General features: G+C 41.8%; 1 protein-coding gene across 3 annotated transcripts in view; it reads left to right on the forward strand.

Moving 5' to 3' along the window:
• Positions 1-5,637: 5,637 nt before the first annotated feature.
• Positions 5,638-17,254, forward strand: part of hivep1 (HIVEP zinc finger 1) — a 54,893-nt gene continuing 43,276 nt past the window's right edge. The window contains exons 1-2 of one of the 3 annotated variants that reach the window (XM_076754789.1): positions 5,638-5,736; positions 8,072-8,206. In XM_076754789.1, coding sequence (XP_076610904.1) covers positions 8,167-8,206 — 40 coding nt within the window. In that variant the 5' untranslated portion in view covers positions 5,638-5,736; positions 8,072-8,166. Of the gene's footprint in view, positions 6,102-6,745; positions 6,915-8,071; positions 8,207-17,254 lie in introns of those variants that run through there. The other 2 variants (XM_076754790.1, XM_076754792.1) reach the window with 2 other exon arrangements.

A 17,254-nucleotide genomic window follows, 5' to 3' on the forward strand; every position in this document is an offset into this window, starting at 1 on the left:
AGCCCCATAATTTACCTTTTACAACCATGCATGATACCTCTAATTGAACACCCTGAAATATAGTTTATTAGGTTAGAGGGGCGAGCTGTGCTTGTGGATTCTGTAATGGTGTTTAAGTGTCCGGTGTGATATGTGTGTAAGCTTATCTACACAGGACAGCTTGGGTGCCAAACCATTGTAGTGTATTTATATAAGGTGTTTATAGCCAGTTCCTTGCATATCTGCAGCAATAGGAAGTGTACAGAGAAAAAAAAAAAGGATAAAAGGACGCCACCCTATAAATACTTCAACAACATCAATCTTTACCCAAACGTCTCATTGCTAAGAGAAAGAGGACACCCAGGCATTACGAGCACTGTCTTTCTTTGGAAGGTGGCATTCAATAAATATCTATATTTGATACGAAGGGAAACAAAGATGTAAAACAGCACACGAACCCCCGTGAATGGTTATCGGTTAGCAAGGGACACAAACAGCAGCGCTTCCCTTCACATAAGAAGCTATTGTTCATGAGGACAGTTCTGCTGGGCAGCTGTGCTTATTTTCTGTTACCCTCAAGGATATTAATAGCCCCGCTGTCATTCACTAACACTGCTGTGGGGGCAGTTGAGGAAGTCCCCCTCTTTAATGTGACCAAACTGTGATTATACTGCTGCCCTGACAAAGGTCTTACTGACATGTCAGAGCTTGGGAGTGTCAAGAAGACTGTCCATTGAGTCGGTAAGTTGACAAACAGCTCTGTACCAGTGTAAGAATGTGAGGATTCAGGTCAAGACTAGCTCATTGAATTGAACAGTTTTCTAATCGTACAACACACAACACTCTATCCTGAGACTGTTCGGATAAAGACAAACTCCAAAAAATGTCCTTTAACATGAGGGGAAAAAAGAGGAAACCTCAGAAAGAGCAATAGGAGAGGCATCTCTTTTCATGCAACAGATGTCATGTGTACACAAACAACAGTTGGAACACTAAAATATGGAGAAACAATGAAAATATTAAGTAGATAGATGACAGAGATGAAGAAGCGACATGTATAGGGCTCTAATAAAAGCAATATTATGGATAAAAAGAGTTTGTAGGATGAGGTCAAGAGCAAAAATGTGTTTATCTGCTCTAACGTAAGATGCTATCACCCTTTTTTCCACAGATCACCAAGATTATTATGTGTTGTTACACATAAGCTATATTAGAATACCAGTTCAGGGCTGATCCAACCTGAGGAAGCCGAGATGCTAGTGTAACGTTAGCAGCTCCTTCCTGTCCTTGATTTGGTTTCGGGAAGTTTACACTCCAGAAACTTCAGCCAAATTTCCATCAGATCGTCACATTTGCCAAACTCTTCAGTTATTCCTCATCTTCTAGTCCTTTTTTCTCCTGTGAAAGTAAAGCACGCTGTTTGAAAATACAAACCATAAAGCACAGACCTAGCCCATGGCTTGTTTATCTAGAACCATTTTATAGGAAGCATCCAAATCATCCAAAGGTTATGTTACAATAGATTTAATTTCATTTTTACAAGAAATACTTATGTCAGGGCTGACTAGCTCTATTGTCCAATACACAGACAATGATGCACTTTTATTAACTTGTTTTGTGGGATTATTAACTCATTGACATTTAGCTTTAGCTCTGGGTTTTAGCGCTATATGATGGATGTAGCATTTGTGTGCATAACCATTTGACAGGTTTTACACATTAAAAAATCAGTTAGAGACAGAATATTCAACCAAGTCATGGAGTTTAAGCATTAGCGTTAGCTTACGCAAGCTAGCTGCAACTGACAAACCCCCCCTCCTGAGCCCCTCCCATCACATACTCCACTACTCCAACTCTGCTAACACCACAGCAATACTGCATTTTTGCTGAACCTTAAAGACACAAATGGATGGAGTCCAGCTTCAACCACAAAAAGCTCAGATTTGATGGCTACTCGTATTGACTTTGGCTGACAGGACGGCAGCTGAGGGCTCAATTAATAAACAATTGTTCTGCTCTTGGCATTGCCTTAGCTCAAACCAAACAAGCTGTCTTCTCAGGGAAAATGTGGTTATGTAAAAAGGTTTTCACATCACACACACACAAACACACACACACACACACACACACACACACACACACACACACACACACACACTCCACCCCCCTCCTTGCCTTTTTTTTCATCCTGCACTGAAGAACTGAAAACATCAAAATTTTTGTGTGGGTGTTCAGACAGCAGTGAATGCAAAAAAAAAAAAAAAAAAAACTCAAAGCAAATTCTCATTCTTAGAAAAAATGAGAAGTCATTGTGACAAAATTTGCTATTTCAGTTGATGTAATTATCAAAAAGTCTTTGGGAATCACTTTTACATGCATGCAGTCATCAGCACCCCTCAGTCATCGAAAATAAATCGCCGGAACGCACAGAAACGCTGGATCAATGTTCAGATATCTGGCTGTGAACACCTCGTTCCTATTCTTGCAGAAAAAAAAAAAAGTTCCACTATTCAAATGTGCCATTTTAAGTTGTTGCAGTTGAAAAAGGTGAGTCATAAAGCTCGACTGAGCCAGGAGTCCCACTCTGCAGTCTGCAGGAAGCCTGTGATATGATGGTGGGCGGCTGTCACACAATCACTTATTAATGGGTAGATTTGCCTCACTGCAGCAAAGTTTCTCTGGGTGACAGTGTGTTTCTCTGAGACGGCTTTTGCAGGAACTGCAGCTACTGAAGTTTAGTTCGGCAGTGTGGCTCCTCTCTTCTCATACTAAGGATTAAATTCAATACAAATCAGCCTGTCTCTAATTTAAAGAAAGTCCTGTCCATGTGTGCTGATTATACTGTGAGGCTTTCGGGTACACATGGACATTTTATGTGTTTTTGCTTATAGATTTCTGGTTGCTGGGGGAAAACTTTAGATTTATTTACGTATTTATATGAGAGCTATTTCTGACTATGTGGCAAAAAATAGCATGACCTTTTTGGTTCAGTGATGTGTCATCGCTGGACCATCACAGGATAAAAATAACAACATGGTGTCTTGGCATTAGGCACACCAGAGCACCCAGGCAACCTGTTTCTTCTGCTGCCAAGGACATAAAGATATTGACACTGTGACAAAAAAAACAAGAGCAAACATATAAAAATATTAAATTAGAATCAACTTATTTTATGTTTTCAAATCGTTTTGTTTGCAGACCTTTCTCTGACTGAGTGGGCTGTGAGAACATGTTGCATTATGGGACGGCCTTGTCTCATGGTATTTTCACATGTTTATTGGAAGAAAGGTGAAACTGAGCAACAAGTAGAATTTCCCTCCATGTTGGTGTTTTTCTCTCCACTAGCTTTAAGACAACAGCATTAACGGTTTGCTAAGAAAAAGCTTCTGTGGAAAATGTGAATTAACGAGGGGAAACACAAGCAAAAGTGAGTGTGAATTCACAAAGGTCATTTGAAACTTAACACGTTTGATATGCGCTCACATAGTTAGACCTACAGCGGGTGAGACACTGAGGATTTTGTGTAGGTCTTTTCTCAACTGATCAAAATACAAAAATGTTGGACAAATATTGCCGTTGAGATTGGGAAATACTAGCATTGGCTATCCTGTCTTTTTGATTTTTGCGGCAGGCATCACAAACTAATCTATGCCTTCCGAGTTGATGCTGTTTTTCCCATTTCTACATCATAAACCCACTTTGTTTTGCACTAGTTATCAATGCTAATACATGCTCACACTATCCATTCATCTGGTGCAATTCCTTCACATCTTATCATTTCTAAGTTGTTATATATTTTTTCTCAACTGTGCAATAACATTATTTATTATTCATTTTTGCAACAGTATTTTTATAAACTGTATATATTGTGCATATACATAGAATTAATATTTCTCAAGTGCAATACAACATATGCGTATTTTTTTTTACATGAATATTGGCAATAGTACTTTATGGGCAGTAGGATTTTTATGGCATTTAGTGTTTTTACAATCTGTAGAAATGTACATATACATAGTTGTTTTTCTATTCTGTATCCTGTACACTTTTTTTTTTATCTTGACCCTTTTGTGCCACTGTGTTTGCTGGCTGTAATGACTTAATTCCCCCGGTATAGGATCAATAAAGTCTTATCTTAAAAAGTAGTTTATTTTTAGGCTAATCTTATTTTATTTATAAAAGGAAGAAAGAAATATATTTGCTTGGGAGATACTGTAGCTATAGCTCCTGTAGCCTCCCAGTGTCTGCAGTTGATTTGGCACAGAGACAGTTGTTTTGGTTAAGCTGTAGCTAACTGGGCTACAGACAGAGCATGTATTGTTAGCAGCGAAGAACACGTTTAACACTTTTCAACATCTATGATGATCAATGATATCAACATTTGTAGGTGAGTTTTCAAACCGTTCACAGTGCCAGTTAGCTAGTTTAGCTCATTGCTAGCTAGCCTACAAAATGCCATTAGCTAGCGCACTTCTCTGGATTTTTGTTTGCTAGCTTGTTCAGCAAGCCGGAGGACAGACAGTATTGTCTGTACTTTAGGATAAGACGAAGGTATAAATGTTATGTTTGCTCCACTCCACTCGTGTTCTGTATTAGTGTTTTTGACTGGTTTATGATGGTCAGCTAGCCTTCTTTCACACAGATAGGCTAACACACAAAAGTCCCTCTCTGGGGCCAGTGTTCTGTTTGTCCGTTCTGGGCTACTGTAGAAACATGGCAGTACGAAATGGAGGGCGCTGTGGAAGAGGACCCGCTCCCTCTGTGGATATAAAGAGCTCATTCTCAGGTAATAAAAACAAACTTATGAATACTATATCCCATTTCTGCATTTATCTGTCAACTTTGCAGACTGAGAGTAACAATACAAAATATAATCAAAATGACTGATGCTATCAGTAAGACTTTATTGATCTCCGGGGAGAAATTCACAAGCTGGCCAGCAGCAACATTAATGTACTAATGCATCAGTAAGTATAATTAAATAATATAATACACATTATACTGGAACAGACCATTTTGCATAATTAACATAGTTTCTCTTTAAGTATATTTTATGCTGATACTCTTGTACTCCTACTTAAGAGAGATTTTGAATGCAGGACTTCTACTTGTAACAGTATTTCTACACTGTGGTAGTACCTCCTCCACCGTGAGGTTGCTTGGCACCGATGGAGGCCACGGCTCATGTATGTTTATTTTCACTGAGCACCGGTCCTTTGCAGAGAGACCCGCTGTTGCGTCCGTGCTGCAGGTTTGTGCACGGGAAAGCCCGGTCGGTAGTGGCGGAGGGGCACAACGTGACCTGACAACAAGGAACCTCCGGGAAAACCGTCAGTCCTAAACTATGTGCAGAGGAGAGGGTGGGTGGGGGTCCGTCAGAGGGGTTTACGACACTCGACACGACCTGCGGCTCCTCGCCGCTCGACCAGGAAGAAGTCTCAATACGATCCTACCGCGAGAGGAGGAGGAGAAGGACGGGGCGCAGGCTCACGAGCACGCATCGACGCGAGGGTGAAGTTCCGGTTTCAGTGTCAGCACGAGGAGTCATCGGTGCTGCGGCGGTGGCGCGGACGTCGGGACCCCCCCGCGGCCCGGAGAGGACCCCCTCATGGCTGAGAGGCGGAGACGGGACCCCCGTTGACGTCAGTGGGCCTGTCTGTTTCCTGCAATAGAAAGTGAGCGAGAAGGTGAAGGGAGAAAACACAGAGCTGTACCCCCTCCTCTTTACACGCAAAGGTGTGTTACAACCCTGCACCTGTGAGTATTAATAAATTAACTTTGAGTGCGCTTGATTTGTTCACCCCCGTGTTCTTCCAGCGGGAGCCGTAGCGGGTGTCTGTCAGTGTGATATAGGTCGCTGTCGGTAGCTGCAGCCTCTGAGGGTCGGACATGCTCTTATCGCTGTGTGTCGCTCGTCCGGTTTTAGCCCGCCGTGAACTTTGAGGGGTCTTCACGGTTTGACCAGGTGGAGGCAGGTGAGCTGGCCGGGTTTTTTTTTTTTTTTTTTTTCTTGGCGCAGTTTCCTGTGTGGAGTTGTGCAGCAAACCGTGCTCAGAGGACGCAACTTGAGCTCCCCGGCGCTTCTCTACGCAGCGCTCTTTGTTGCTCTTTTTGCGCTGTAGGTAAGCCACAAGCTATTTCTGTCACCCCGAGTGTGTTCGTGTGTTCACTGTCTTCGCTTGTGATGTGACCGGGCTGCATGTGTGCAGGCTGAGTGTTTGGTTTTGTTGGATAAGGGGGAAGTGTCCCGTTCGAGCGCTGTTGCAGAGACGGTGAGGGGTTTTCCCTGGCTCCTCCCTCACTTACAGGGCGTTCACGTGTTGCAACAGGCACAAAATACGCTATTCCCATGCATTGTTTTTGCTGACTTAATTCCATGCATTTAAATCCCATCATTTCTTTGCCTTCTGCAGCGTTTGTCACGGCTGCACCCCGTGAACCGGGTGCTCATTTCCCCTGCAACGTGTACAAAAACATACACATGCAGCATCGCTATGTGTTTATTTTTTCTGATATTGAAGGTTATTAATTATGTCAGGCAGTCTCAGACACCACCAATGCGTGAGTATGCGTGCTTTTCCGCCGCTGCTGCCCCTCGTGCACGTCATGCCTCTGGTTGATCCTCAGGTGTGAAGGAAATCATCACTCATTAGTCACCTGCAAGTTGCATTTCGGCCTGACGCGGTGAGGACATAGCGTTACAGCGCTGGTATGTGTGTGTGTTTTTTCTGGTGTCAGCATCAGGGTGTTTCCTCACATATCTGTGCACACACACACACACACACACGCGCGCACGCACGCAGAGACACGCAGACGGGCCGGCAGACGGACTGACAGACACGCCAGAGGAAATGTGCACGTCTCCCTCCTCCGCCTCATCATCCGCGACGTCGAACCTGCACCGAAGCAAAACTGTGCATCACCGCGGGATCCAGGTGAGCCGCTCTTCGTGTTTCTGTCGCGCGACCTGGACGTGTTTTTATGCGACCTGGTGCAGGCGCCGTGCACACAGCGAGTCTATACCGAAATCCACCGTGAGATGATGTCATTGCTCTAGCGCCACATGTACCAACTGTATGGAGGAAAAAAAAAATCATCATCATCCAGTTGTAGTAAGTGTTATGTAATATTGGTGAGGGGGGAAACAAAGGCTGGTTCCTGAAGCTCTGCTGCTCTCTGCAATGCTCTGACAGGGGTTGAGGTGTTGTGGGGACATGATGGAGATGATGCAAGGGCAAGAAAGCTAAAAAATGATTTGAATTAGATATTTATTCATGATTTGTGTTTTTTGGGGGGTCTATGCAGAGGTGAGCTTCTGCAGTTGTTTATGCATATCAAGCAGCTGACAAAAGCTTTTGCAGCTCTGTGGCTTTGACATCTCAGTAACATTTAACTTCAACACCCACCTTTCTGCCTCACGTTGTTTTAGCAAACCAGAATTTGCATGAAACCCATATTAAGCCTGTGATCTTTCGTTGTGCTAAAGGGCATCGAAAGCGATCAGATCAAATGTTTTCCACTGCGAAGGTGGGTTCAGCCGCTTCGATGTTTTGACTTTGTGCAGTGATCTAACTTCAGCAGGGAGATCGCTCTGATAGTAACCTCTGTGTGGCCGCCCAGCTGCCCTGAGCGTTCATCACCGGCGTACACAGGACCTTATTGTTTGCATCATTCGTCATTCGCGCTGACATTCGTCAAAGTGAAGAGCGGGCGCTCTGTATCAGCCGCTGACATGTCAATCAGACGTTTCCCATAAACAGCGGCAGCGTCTGAGATCAGAGTGGCAGATAGCAGCTGCTGCAGAGGTTATATTGATATGGGGAGAACATATTCACACCTCCTCCCACTGACAGCAGACAGTAGCCCGAGCCGCACTGCACACTATCACAGAGCAGCTCAGAGAGGAGAGGCCTGAAGGTCCGGCCGGGGCACCTGTTTGAGGAATAAACTCAATCGGCGACTCGGTCCTGGACTCGCAGATGGCCGCCGAGTGAGAGCAGAGGACTCCACAGGCTGCCAGGCCTGCAGAGCGCCTCGATCAGTGTGAGTTCACCTTTAGCCCATTCTGACTCCATGCATGTGTTTTCTGCAGATGTACCCAGACTGTGGCTCCGGAGTCGACTCTTCTCGAGGTCCAACGCTAGAATCCACTTTCCCCAACATGCACCTGTGAACTGAGGTGGAAAGATGCCGCGGACCAAGCAGAATAACCCGAAAAATTTAAAAGGTGAGTCCACACGTCCACGCTGTGTTCTGCATTTCCTGTCGGCTGATGGGTTTGGATGTCGGTCTGAAGAGGAACTGCTCAGTTGTCTCTTCTGACCACAAAGCAATTAGATCACTACATCCTGCTGGCTTGAGTTGTGTTGTTTGGCTTAAAATAGGATGATTATTTCCTTCCTACGTGGCCTGAATTACGATTAGAGCGAGTTCAGCTGAGAGCAGGTGGTCTTCCATCATAGTGGTGAGCGATACTGCCTGAAAAAGATGTCATGATATTGGTGATATTCATGGAAACGTGATAAATACTGGAAAATACTTAATTGACTTGTTGGAACCACTTGCCAGTTTGGTTTTTCAGACCTCTCATTATTATCGCTGCCCAGTGAAAACCACAGATCTCTAAATTTGGTGGTGTTGAATTTCATCAGCTGGTTTTCATGGATTGAGAAGAAATTCCTGCTTCTGAGGGGAAAAAATCCAATTGATCATCTGAGCTCAGCTCATGAGAAGTAGATGTTTTTGAGATGCCTGGTTTTCACAGGACAGCGACGTGTTGCTCCTTCCTCTGCGTTTTCTCACACCTGCCTGGCTGTCGATCTGACCTTTTTACAGTATTAACAAACTTTTCTACGTTACCTGAGTCGCTGTTTGTTGGATTCAACCGTTGTTGCCAGATTGGATCATTCCCTCCCATTTCAGTGTGTAGAAATGGTTGAATTTGGATCATTTCCTGGACTGAAAGTGGAGCCTTTTTGTTTAAGAGGAGGAAGATGAACGGAGCGCTGAGTTGACAGATGATGACTATCCAGAGCCTTGGTGGAGACTCTCCGCTCCACATCGTGCTTTCCTTAACGTTACTGGACTTGGATGTTTGAGCTCATTGTGCAGAATGATGGATGTGCAGAGTGTGACACTAGAACCTAATCTTGACCTAAATCTGAGCTGAATGTGCCCGTACGTGATGGTTTGGTCACATCGCAACTAGTTTGGAAGCAAATTGTGGTTCAATATGCAACAGAAGCTGAACATTATTAGCAGTTCTGGGCTAAACCTGCAGCAGTGTGAGATTTTCATGGTACTCATGGTAATAATAATAAACTTGTATTGCACCTTTCTTTAAAAGTAATGTTGTGTTGTTTTTGAACAAAAGCTTTATTCTAACTTCATGAAACTTGATATAAACTTCAAATCTATATTTTTTTAGTCACACGGTAGAATTCATTACCATAGATGAGCAGTACAGGGTCTGACACCTGTGACAGCCACGGGACATATCAGAGGGCCGAGGTGAAGGCATCGGTGGGGCAAAGCTGTAATATAGTTTTAATTTCATGCTTTCATGTGGGTAAAAGTGAACGTTTTACGAGAATTGGGTTGGCTGTGGTTTTCAGCCAAACATTGAAATCATGACATGAATACGTCAATAAGACACGAAGCTGATGAATCATAATGACAAACATTTACAACATTACAATTTACGTCTGGTACATGAGTACTCTGTGACGTCTCTGCGTCTTTCTGAGTCTCTTCTCTTCTGAGGTCTTTGATGCAAACAGATCATTCTGGCTTTTCTTTGCTTGTGTGTGTGTTAACATACAGTCTGCGGCTGCATTGTTTGTTCCTGATCTCTCGTCAGTGGCTTCAGTTTTGTCTCTTCTGATGTGACCGGTGTGTGAAAGGAAGACGTGTTTGTTCAGGATTTGGTGCATATGAATGTGTCGTCGTGAGTGAGGAAACAGACACTTTTTGAGGTGAATCTTCAGGGATCCTCATGCAGCCGGAAACACTTGGATATAAATCGAATTAGAACAAAATGCATTAAAAGTACATATTGAAGGTAATTGGGCTGACACATACTGAAGCTGCAGCAGCTCTTCATGCTAATGCAGAACACCAATTGGCTTGAAGGATTTTGTGTTATGTTGAGAACTGACAGATTTACGTGTCAACAGACGTTTGCAGTTCACAGATCTACGAATTTGCAGCGTTACATGCTGGGTGTGAAAATGTGCATCACTGCCATTCCCCAGCAGTCGATCCGCACGGCAGATTTCCTCATGTCCCTGAGCGACGAGCCAGCGGGCCAGTCCCTCTGTTTATTCATCATATAAACACTGTGCTTTTTTTTCATTGAGCTTATTTGGCCAAACAACATAAATAATTAAGTTTTAGAACAGTACATTACATCGCCCAACAGAGGACGGGAGAAACGGCGGCCAAATGATACTTGGTTCTATTTTTAATGGTGGCTGTTCCCTCGTTTCTCCTGGTGCAGGCAATAGACTGCAGCTGCTGCAGTGTTTGGGGGATTTTTTTTACTTGATGCTTAAAGATCTGGACTTGAAAAGAGTGTAATTGACAGTAATTTGATTGGGATGGAAGATCCTTATTTCAGGGGTGGGTTTAGAGACTTGAAGGGACGGAGGGGCACATTTGTATGATGAGTAAAAACGTGTTATGACTCATATTTGAAGCCTGAGTTCTCAGCAGTAATAAAATACATTATTAATAGTCTCATTGTTTCTTCAGTGTAGTAAATTAATGCCAAATAAACAACTCATACCAATAAATAGCTGCTATTTGTAACCGCAGACACAAATCAACTGTGTTTTTGTTGTTCTCTTTGTGTTTGTTTTGTGTCTCTTTGTAGCCATTTTGCGTCTCTTTGTGGTTGTTTTGCGTCTCTTTGTGGTTGTTTTTTGTCTCTTTGTAGTCCTTCTTATGTCTCTTGTGGTTGTTTTACATCTCTTCGCAGTCGTTTTGTGTCTCTTTGTGGTCACCCCTCTGCCCTCTGAATTTAAGATGCTGAAGTCTTTTAAATTGGGTAAAAAATTAAATTCAAGGCTCCAGATGCAGATTCAGTCTCTTTTGTTTTCCCTGAACACACTGAAGTGTCTTCAAGGTATTAACTTAAACTTGATATAACTTGCCGTCTCCACTTCTGGTGAATTTCTCAGCACGTTGTGGGAGCACCCGGTTCACTTCCTCATCATCTGATAACTTGTTGAGACATTTGTTTGGCTTCTTGTTTTGCCTTTTGACCCAGTTCGTCACCCCTCCTCCCGGGCCTGCACTCAAGGCTTTTCCTTCATCAGAGAGGAAATGATAATTGCGTGGCATGCTATCACATGCTTAAACTCCGCTGTGGAGAATGTCTTTCCCTGGGAACTCAAAGAGCCCTCCTCATACTTTGTGCCCTCAAGCCATCACATAATGATGCTTAATGTCCAAGACTGGCTTGAAAAACTCTCAGCTTGGTGCTAAATGAGGCTTCAACTCAGTGTTTTCTTTGCTCTATAAGGTAGCAGTGATTAATCTTAGCACAGTTACAAACATGCTAGCTCTTCAGGAGTCCTCTCTGCCTCAGAGGTTGCGGTCTGACTCTGGTACAAAGGAAACCGCACCAACCTCGTCCCTCCTGGTCTTCAGGGGACACAAAGAATGAATCGTTTTATTGACGCCGTCCCGACCTGGCTGCTCTGCTGACATCCATCAGGTGAATTTAATGCCTTTGGATGGAACCAGTCAAAGCTAGCTGTCAGTAAAGCTTCAGTCTGAGCTGTAGACTAAACTTTGCGTGAGCCATGATAAGATGTTATCTTCAGCGGTTTTCACAGTGAATATCTCGACTTCATGAATACAGTGTCTGTTTATTTAAACCATAATTTAAAAAAAAACCCAAAACAAAACAGTGTGGACTTAATTTAGTGCAGAAAGTAAACACCCTCTGTCAGTAGTTATAATCAAATACTGTCCAATAAAATGTCCCTGCAATAAAAGTGTAAGAAGCTTGTGATGATCGCTTTCTGTTGGCATTGTGGGAGACTTATTTCTATAGTTTTATTTATTACTTCAGGCCCATGTTACTGGTCCTGTCCTATTGGACTGAATTATATAAAGTTTTTAACAGCTTCATAGTGAGTTCTTCTTTTCATGGCTAAATTATATTTTATTGATTTATTTTGTTCTTCTTTTTTCTCTTAACCTACACATGCACACACGCCGTTTGGCTAAACAAATTTGAGAAAACAAATAGCACTGGTGTAACATACCGTAAAGGAACTAACGTCAGAATCAGAACGGGTTTCAGTTTGACGCCTGCTGCGATCACCCACAGCTCAAAGACATGTATTCAAATGTCTGGTTTTGTCCGACCAACAGTCCAAAAAGATATTCAGTTTACTATCATGTATGACAGAAAAGCAGCAAATCTGCATATTTGAACAGATGGAAGTGGAGAATTTCTGCTTGAAAAAATATAATTATTATAATGAATTACTAATCATTTAAACTATATTTTTTAAATGGCATTTTGCATTATTTTAAACCAGGTGTTAATTGAGATTTTTGTGCAGAAAGTGATGGTGATAATGGGCTGTGTGATGGTTTCCTTCAACTTGAATCAATTTTCACAAATTGATCCTGCTGAAAGCTGATAAATTGCGATATTGGTTCGACTGTAAGAAAGACCTTTAGACAGACCTGAAACTGGTAACTCAATGTGAAACTGCAGAAATGAGCAAAAAATGAACAGATTAATACAAAGATCAGAGAGGAAGAAACTTTGAGGTTTGTTTTTGATAATCCTTTGGGCGACTTCAGGAGAGCATTCCCGTCTGTATTATTACCTGAATCATATTAAACCATCGCACTCCGTAAAGAAAAGGAATCATCCGCTGTTTTCAGCTGCGCACTCGCTTATTTTCTGATCCATTTTTTCTCTTCTGAGATTTCAGGAAGGGAAACCTGCTCACAGGTGCTCAGTGAATCATTCACCCTCGAGGGATAGTCGTCAGGTTCATTCAGAAAAGTTCACAAAATAAAGACGAAATGCTGAAACTGCGCACGGCTTCACTCGCTTAAATCTTAATTTTCGGAACTTTAAGCTGCACTTTTGCAGAAAATACTGTGATTTTTAACGCGGCCTCAGGTGTCTCAGTATATAGTTAATGTGCTGCTGCTTGCGTGTCGTCAGGAAAGATCCTCTGACGCACTTTGTGGGCAACAATACAGGAAGTTCGGAACTCCTGTCCCCCCTCCTTTGAGTCTTTGTTTACTTTTCTCAAACAGCTGGTCTCCAAGCAGCTCCGGAGGGCTACACAGTGGTTTCCCCTTCAGACAGACGCTCTCTCTGTGGACATGAGCAGAAATACACAGAATACTCACTGCTGCCAGGCAAACTGTGGACTAATGAAATATTAGGGTTTCTTCATGTGTACAGTAAAAACTGTAAAAACAAAGAAAAAGTTGATTTATTCGGACGACAGCAGTGTAGTTTCCACCTGTCAGACTCTCTGCATGAGGACCACAAGATGTAATTGAAAGCTGCTAGTAAGGAGGCCTTGAGTTAAATGTCAAGCTGTGCGATTTTAGCTGGTATTCAGGGTATATGATTGGTCCGTGAGGTTGAAATATAGTTAAAAAAATGGTATTTATTTGTCTTGTTAAACACAATGTAAAAAAATCTTAAAACTGTCGGAAAAGTGGAGCTGAACAGACGTCAGTGCTGAAGTAGTCAGTCTAACGACAGCTTTTAAATACAGTGATTTACTCCAGTAATTAAAGTTTGTAAGCCTCAGAATTGAAGGTAATGTATTGAAAATAGCTGGAGGAGATTCATGGTGCCATAATACTTCTCTGTTTTTCTTAAAAGCTTGTAGCTGTGGATCTTTAGAGCGTTTGTTTCCATCGATGGTGAGTGAAAAGTCGTGAATCGTCCATTCGGAGTCTGTGTTTCTGCACCACACAGGAGGCTGTATAACAACCAACATTAGTGACATAAAGATGAGAGATATTCAGGATCTTCTTAGTTTTAGACACCAGGAGCTAGAAATCCCTCATTAAAAAGGAAACACACAGACTTTAACATTAGCATGCAGGAGGCAGGAGGTGAAAACATCAATACTCACTCTGATTGTGAGTAGAATAAAAGCTACTCATGCTATTGACATTTTTAACATCTACTGTGTACAAGTGAAGCATTGAAGGAGCTTTATGTAAGAATTTTAATTTAAAGCTTTCAAAATTAACCAGAATTAGCAACCGAAATGCCAGTTTTGGCATGACGTCAAAGACTAATCTGTTGCAGAGATATCTCTTGAAATTAGCATGCTAACCAGTTAGCCTCGGGCCGTCCTGTCTTGTAGTTCCACTTAGTGCCTCAAGAGGTGATAGTGAGTCACTGTAGCATCCAGTCTGCCCTCAGTCCAACAACACCAACATGGCTTTCTTGCCATGTTTGGCTCGTGGAGCTGACCCAGCTGTATCCCCGGCTCAGGCCTCCGGAGGTGGGCGCTGACTCATGCCCGACCTCCCTCCCTCTCGCTCCTCTCCCGCTTCACGCCTCTCCTGTCCTCGCCTGATCCCGCCAAGTCTCCTTCGTCCCTGGAGTCAGAGACAAACAGTCCCTCGGTGCTTTAAGCCTCAGTCCAGGCGGTCAGCTAATCGGACCGCTAGCTGTACAACAAACTGAGCTAACTAGCTAGTAGCGGCTACTGTTGGCGGTTACTTATCTTAACTTTGTGGTGATGCTGCCCCCTGTTTGTGTGGAGGATGAATTCTACAGGTGGCCAATTCTTACATATGGATCCTTTTAAAAACAACAAAGTGAAAATACTAACATGAAGTGGATTGAAAGAGAGAAAAGTCACAAATACAGTGAGGAGAAAGGAAGTTCCTACGATGGTTAAATACCTATTAAATACACAAAATGTGCTTGAATTATTTAAATTCCAACAGATTTGGACGATTTACTCTCTTCTTTTCATTGAAATACGGGCAAATTACTACCAGAGTGTTGCTTTTACACAACCTTTGGGTCAAAGACGAAACCAGGTTTTCAGTGCACCAAAAAATAAAATTCGTGCACAACTATAATATTTGTCTTTTTTGGGTACCTTGGACTGTCTAGTTCTTAACTTTAATATTTTTTAAGAAGTGAATTGTGTACAACATGTGCTTTTACTCTGTTTTTTAAAGGGTGGCCCTTAAAATGTCATTCAGTGTAATAAAACTTTTTTTTCCAAAACAATATGTATGCAATCACAAAAATGAAATAAGTCAAACTACTTACTAAAGTACTATATGTAGAGTGATCATTAGAAGTATAATGATGCGATAGGTCCTAAGTCTCCATATTATGAGACAGTCATTAATCTTCCAACAAGTCACTTCAGCCCACTTCCTCACATAAAGTTGGGAAATGGAAAGGAAAATCTATTCAAAATCCATTGTAATTCACGTGTTGGTATGTGTAAGTGTGCATTATTCTAAACCAATACTTATGAGACATGTACTTCATTTTTTTATGCCAATATGGGCATTACACCAATGGACCACAATGGTTACACCAAATGACCAAATGACGTGTTTTTATCAGAAGCTATGTAAATTGATACAGATCACAGCAATGTTATTATTACTCTTAGTATACCACAATATGCACTCTCCTAAATACATGACAGAGACCAATTTTGAAAAGAAAATTGTATTTATTATTTTTAAGAGCATGTAAGTTAACAAAAATGCTGCAGGGTATAACAGTGTAAAAAAAATGTGAAAAAAAACCTTGAAATTGTAGACGGCGGCTACAACAATCTGAAGTCTACATTTATACAAATTAAATCTTCCACAATAATGGAATTTTCAAATGATATAGGTATGCCACAATTTATGGCTTAGCATTACTTACACACACTGTGTTGCTGCTGTAAACTTGTCCCAGTCTGATTTGACAAGTTTGGACTGCCTCATAGTTAAGGGCTCTGGCTCAGATATAACAGCCTTCACATCTGATCTGAAATAAAAAACTTTGTCTGCTCTTTCTGGCCACACAAAAGCATTCTTTTGGCTGCACTGGCTGGGAAAGAGGTCTGGAAAGCTCTTCAACGGGAATGTCAGGGGAGTCTGGTGTGAAGTCCAGTTTTTTGGCACGTTTAGCTGCCCGGTGCTTCCTTTGATTTTCCCGCCACTGTTGTCTTTTCTTGATGACTTCATGCTCTGACAGAAACTTGATTGGTTGATGGTCAGGATTTGCACCCAAGGCTGCAATTTTTCTCTTCTTATAGTTTTCTCTTCTTTTTGCAAGTAGTTTTTCCCGTTCTATTGGGTTTGCATTTATTCTTTGCCTGTGTTTTGCCACTGCCGCTTTGTTGGAAGGCATCTGTAAAAATATATAAATAATGTCATTAGAAATATATAATATCATCAATAATGACAGCATACATCATACATAAAAACAATATCAACATCGGTAATGGAAATGATGGCCATAATAAGCTTGTGCCCAGGTGTGGACAGTTAACAAGCCAGGAACAAACACTTTGTCTGCAGAAATGATGTTGGTGTTTTACAGCTATAACAGCACTGATTACACAGAATGACACTGTCCTTGCACTGAATGACATTATTATACATTTTACATCTTTTATGGGCAAATACATAGCCACCTACATTAAAAAGTGCATATGATCTACACAGTTCAGTGCAATTACTTCCAACACATACTGCAATACATTTGTTTCAATTAAATTTCAACTATAAAAGTGACTTTTGACATTTCACTGAATGACATTTCATTTTGTGTCCATTGGTACCACATCATAAAAACATGAATATATCACATATTTTAGAGAGGAAAACTCACCTTCTGCTACCACCTCCGAAGCCTTCAGGAGTCCTTCTAACGATGGAACAGGTGTTCAGCTGACTATATATTAGATTGGTCGTTAAAAAAGGCCAGCTTTATCTCATTACACTGAATGATCTGTAATTAACTTAGAAGTGGGCACAAAAGTCCCCTAATGATTTCAATATCAAAACGAAGGAGTATTGCAAAGTGCTTTTAATATGATAAGACCAACACCTGTACAATTATGCCAGGGTAGTTACAATACAACTTTATTTATTTTTTCACATGAATATTTAAACATGTTTCATTGAAATTGTAGTTCGTACCATTACACTGAATGACAAATATGGACTTTATGAGCTTATTTCACATATGCAGATTCATTTTTTTTCATCAAAAGTTACTGACATTACAAAGTGGACC

The sequence above is a fragment of the Chaetodon auriga genome, chromosome 17 (genome assembly GCF_051107435.1).
Source record: "Chaetodon auriga isolate fChaAug3 chromosome 17, fChaAug3.hap1, whole genome shotgun sequence".
NCBI lineage: Eukaryota > Metazoa > Chordata > Actinopteri > Chaetodontiformes > Chaetodontidae > Chaetodon > Chaetodon auriga.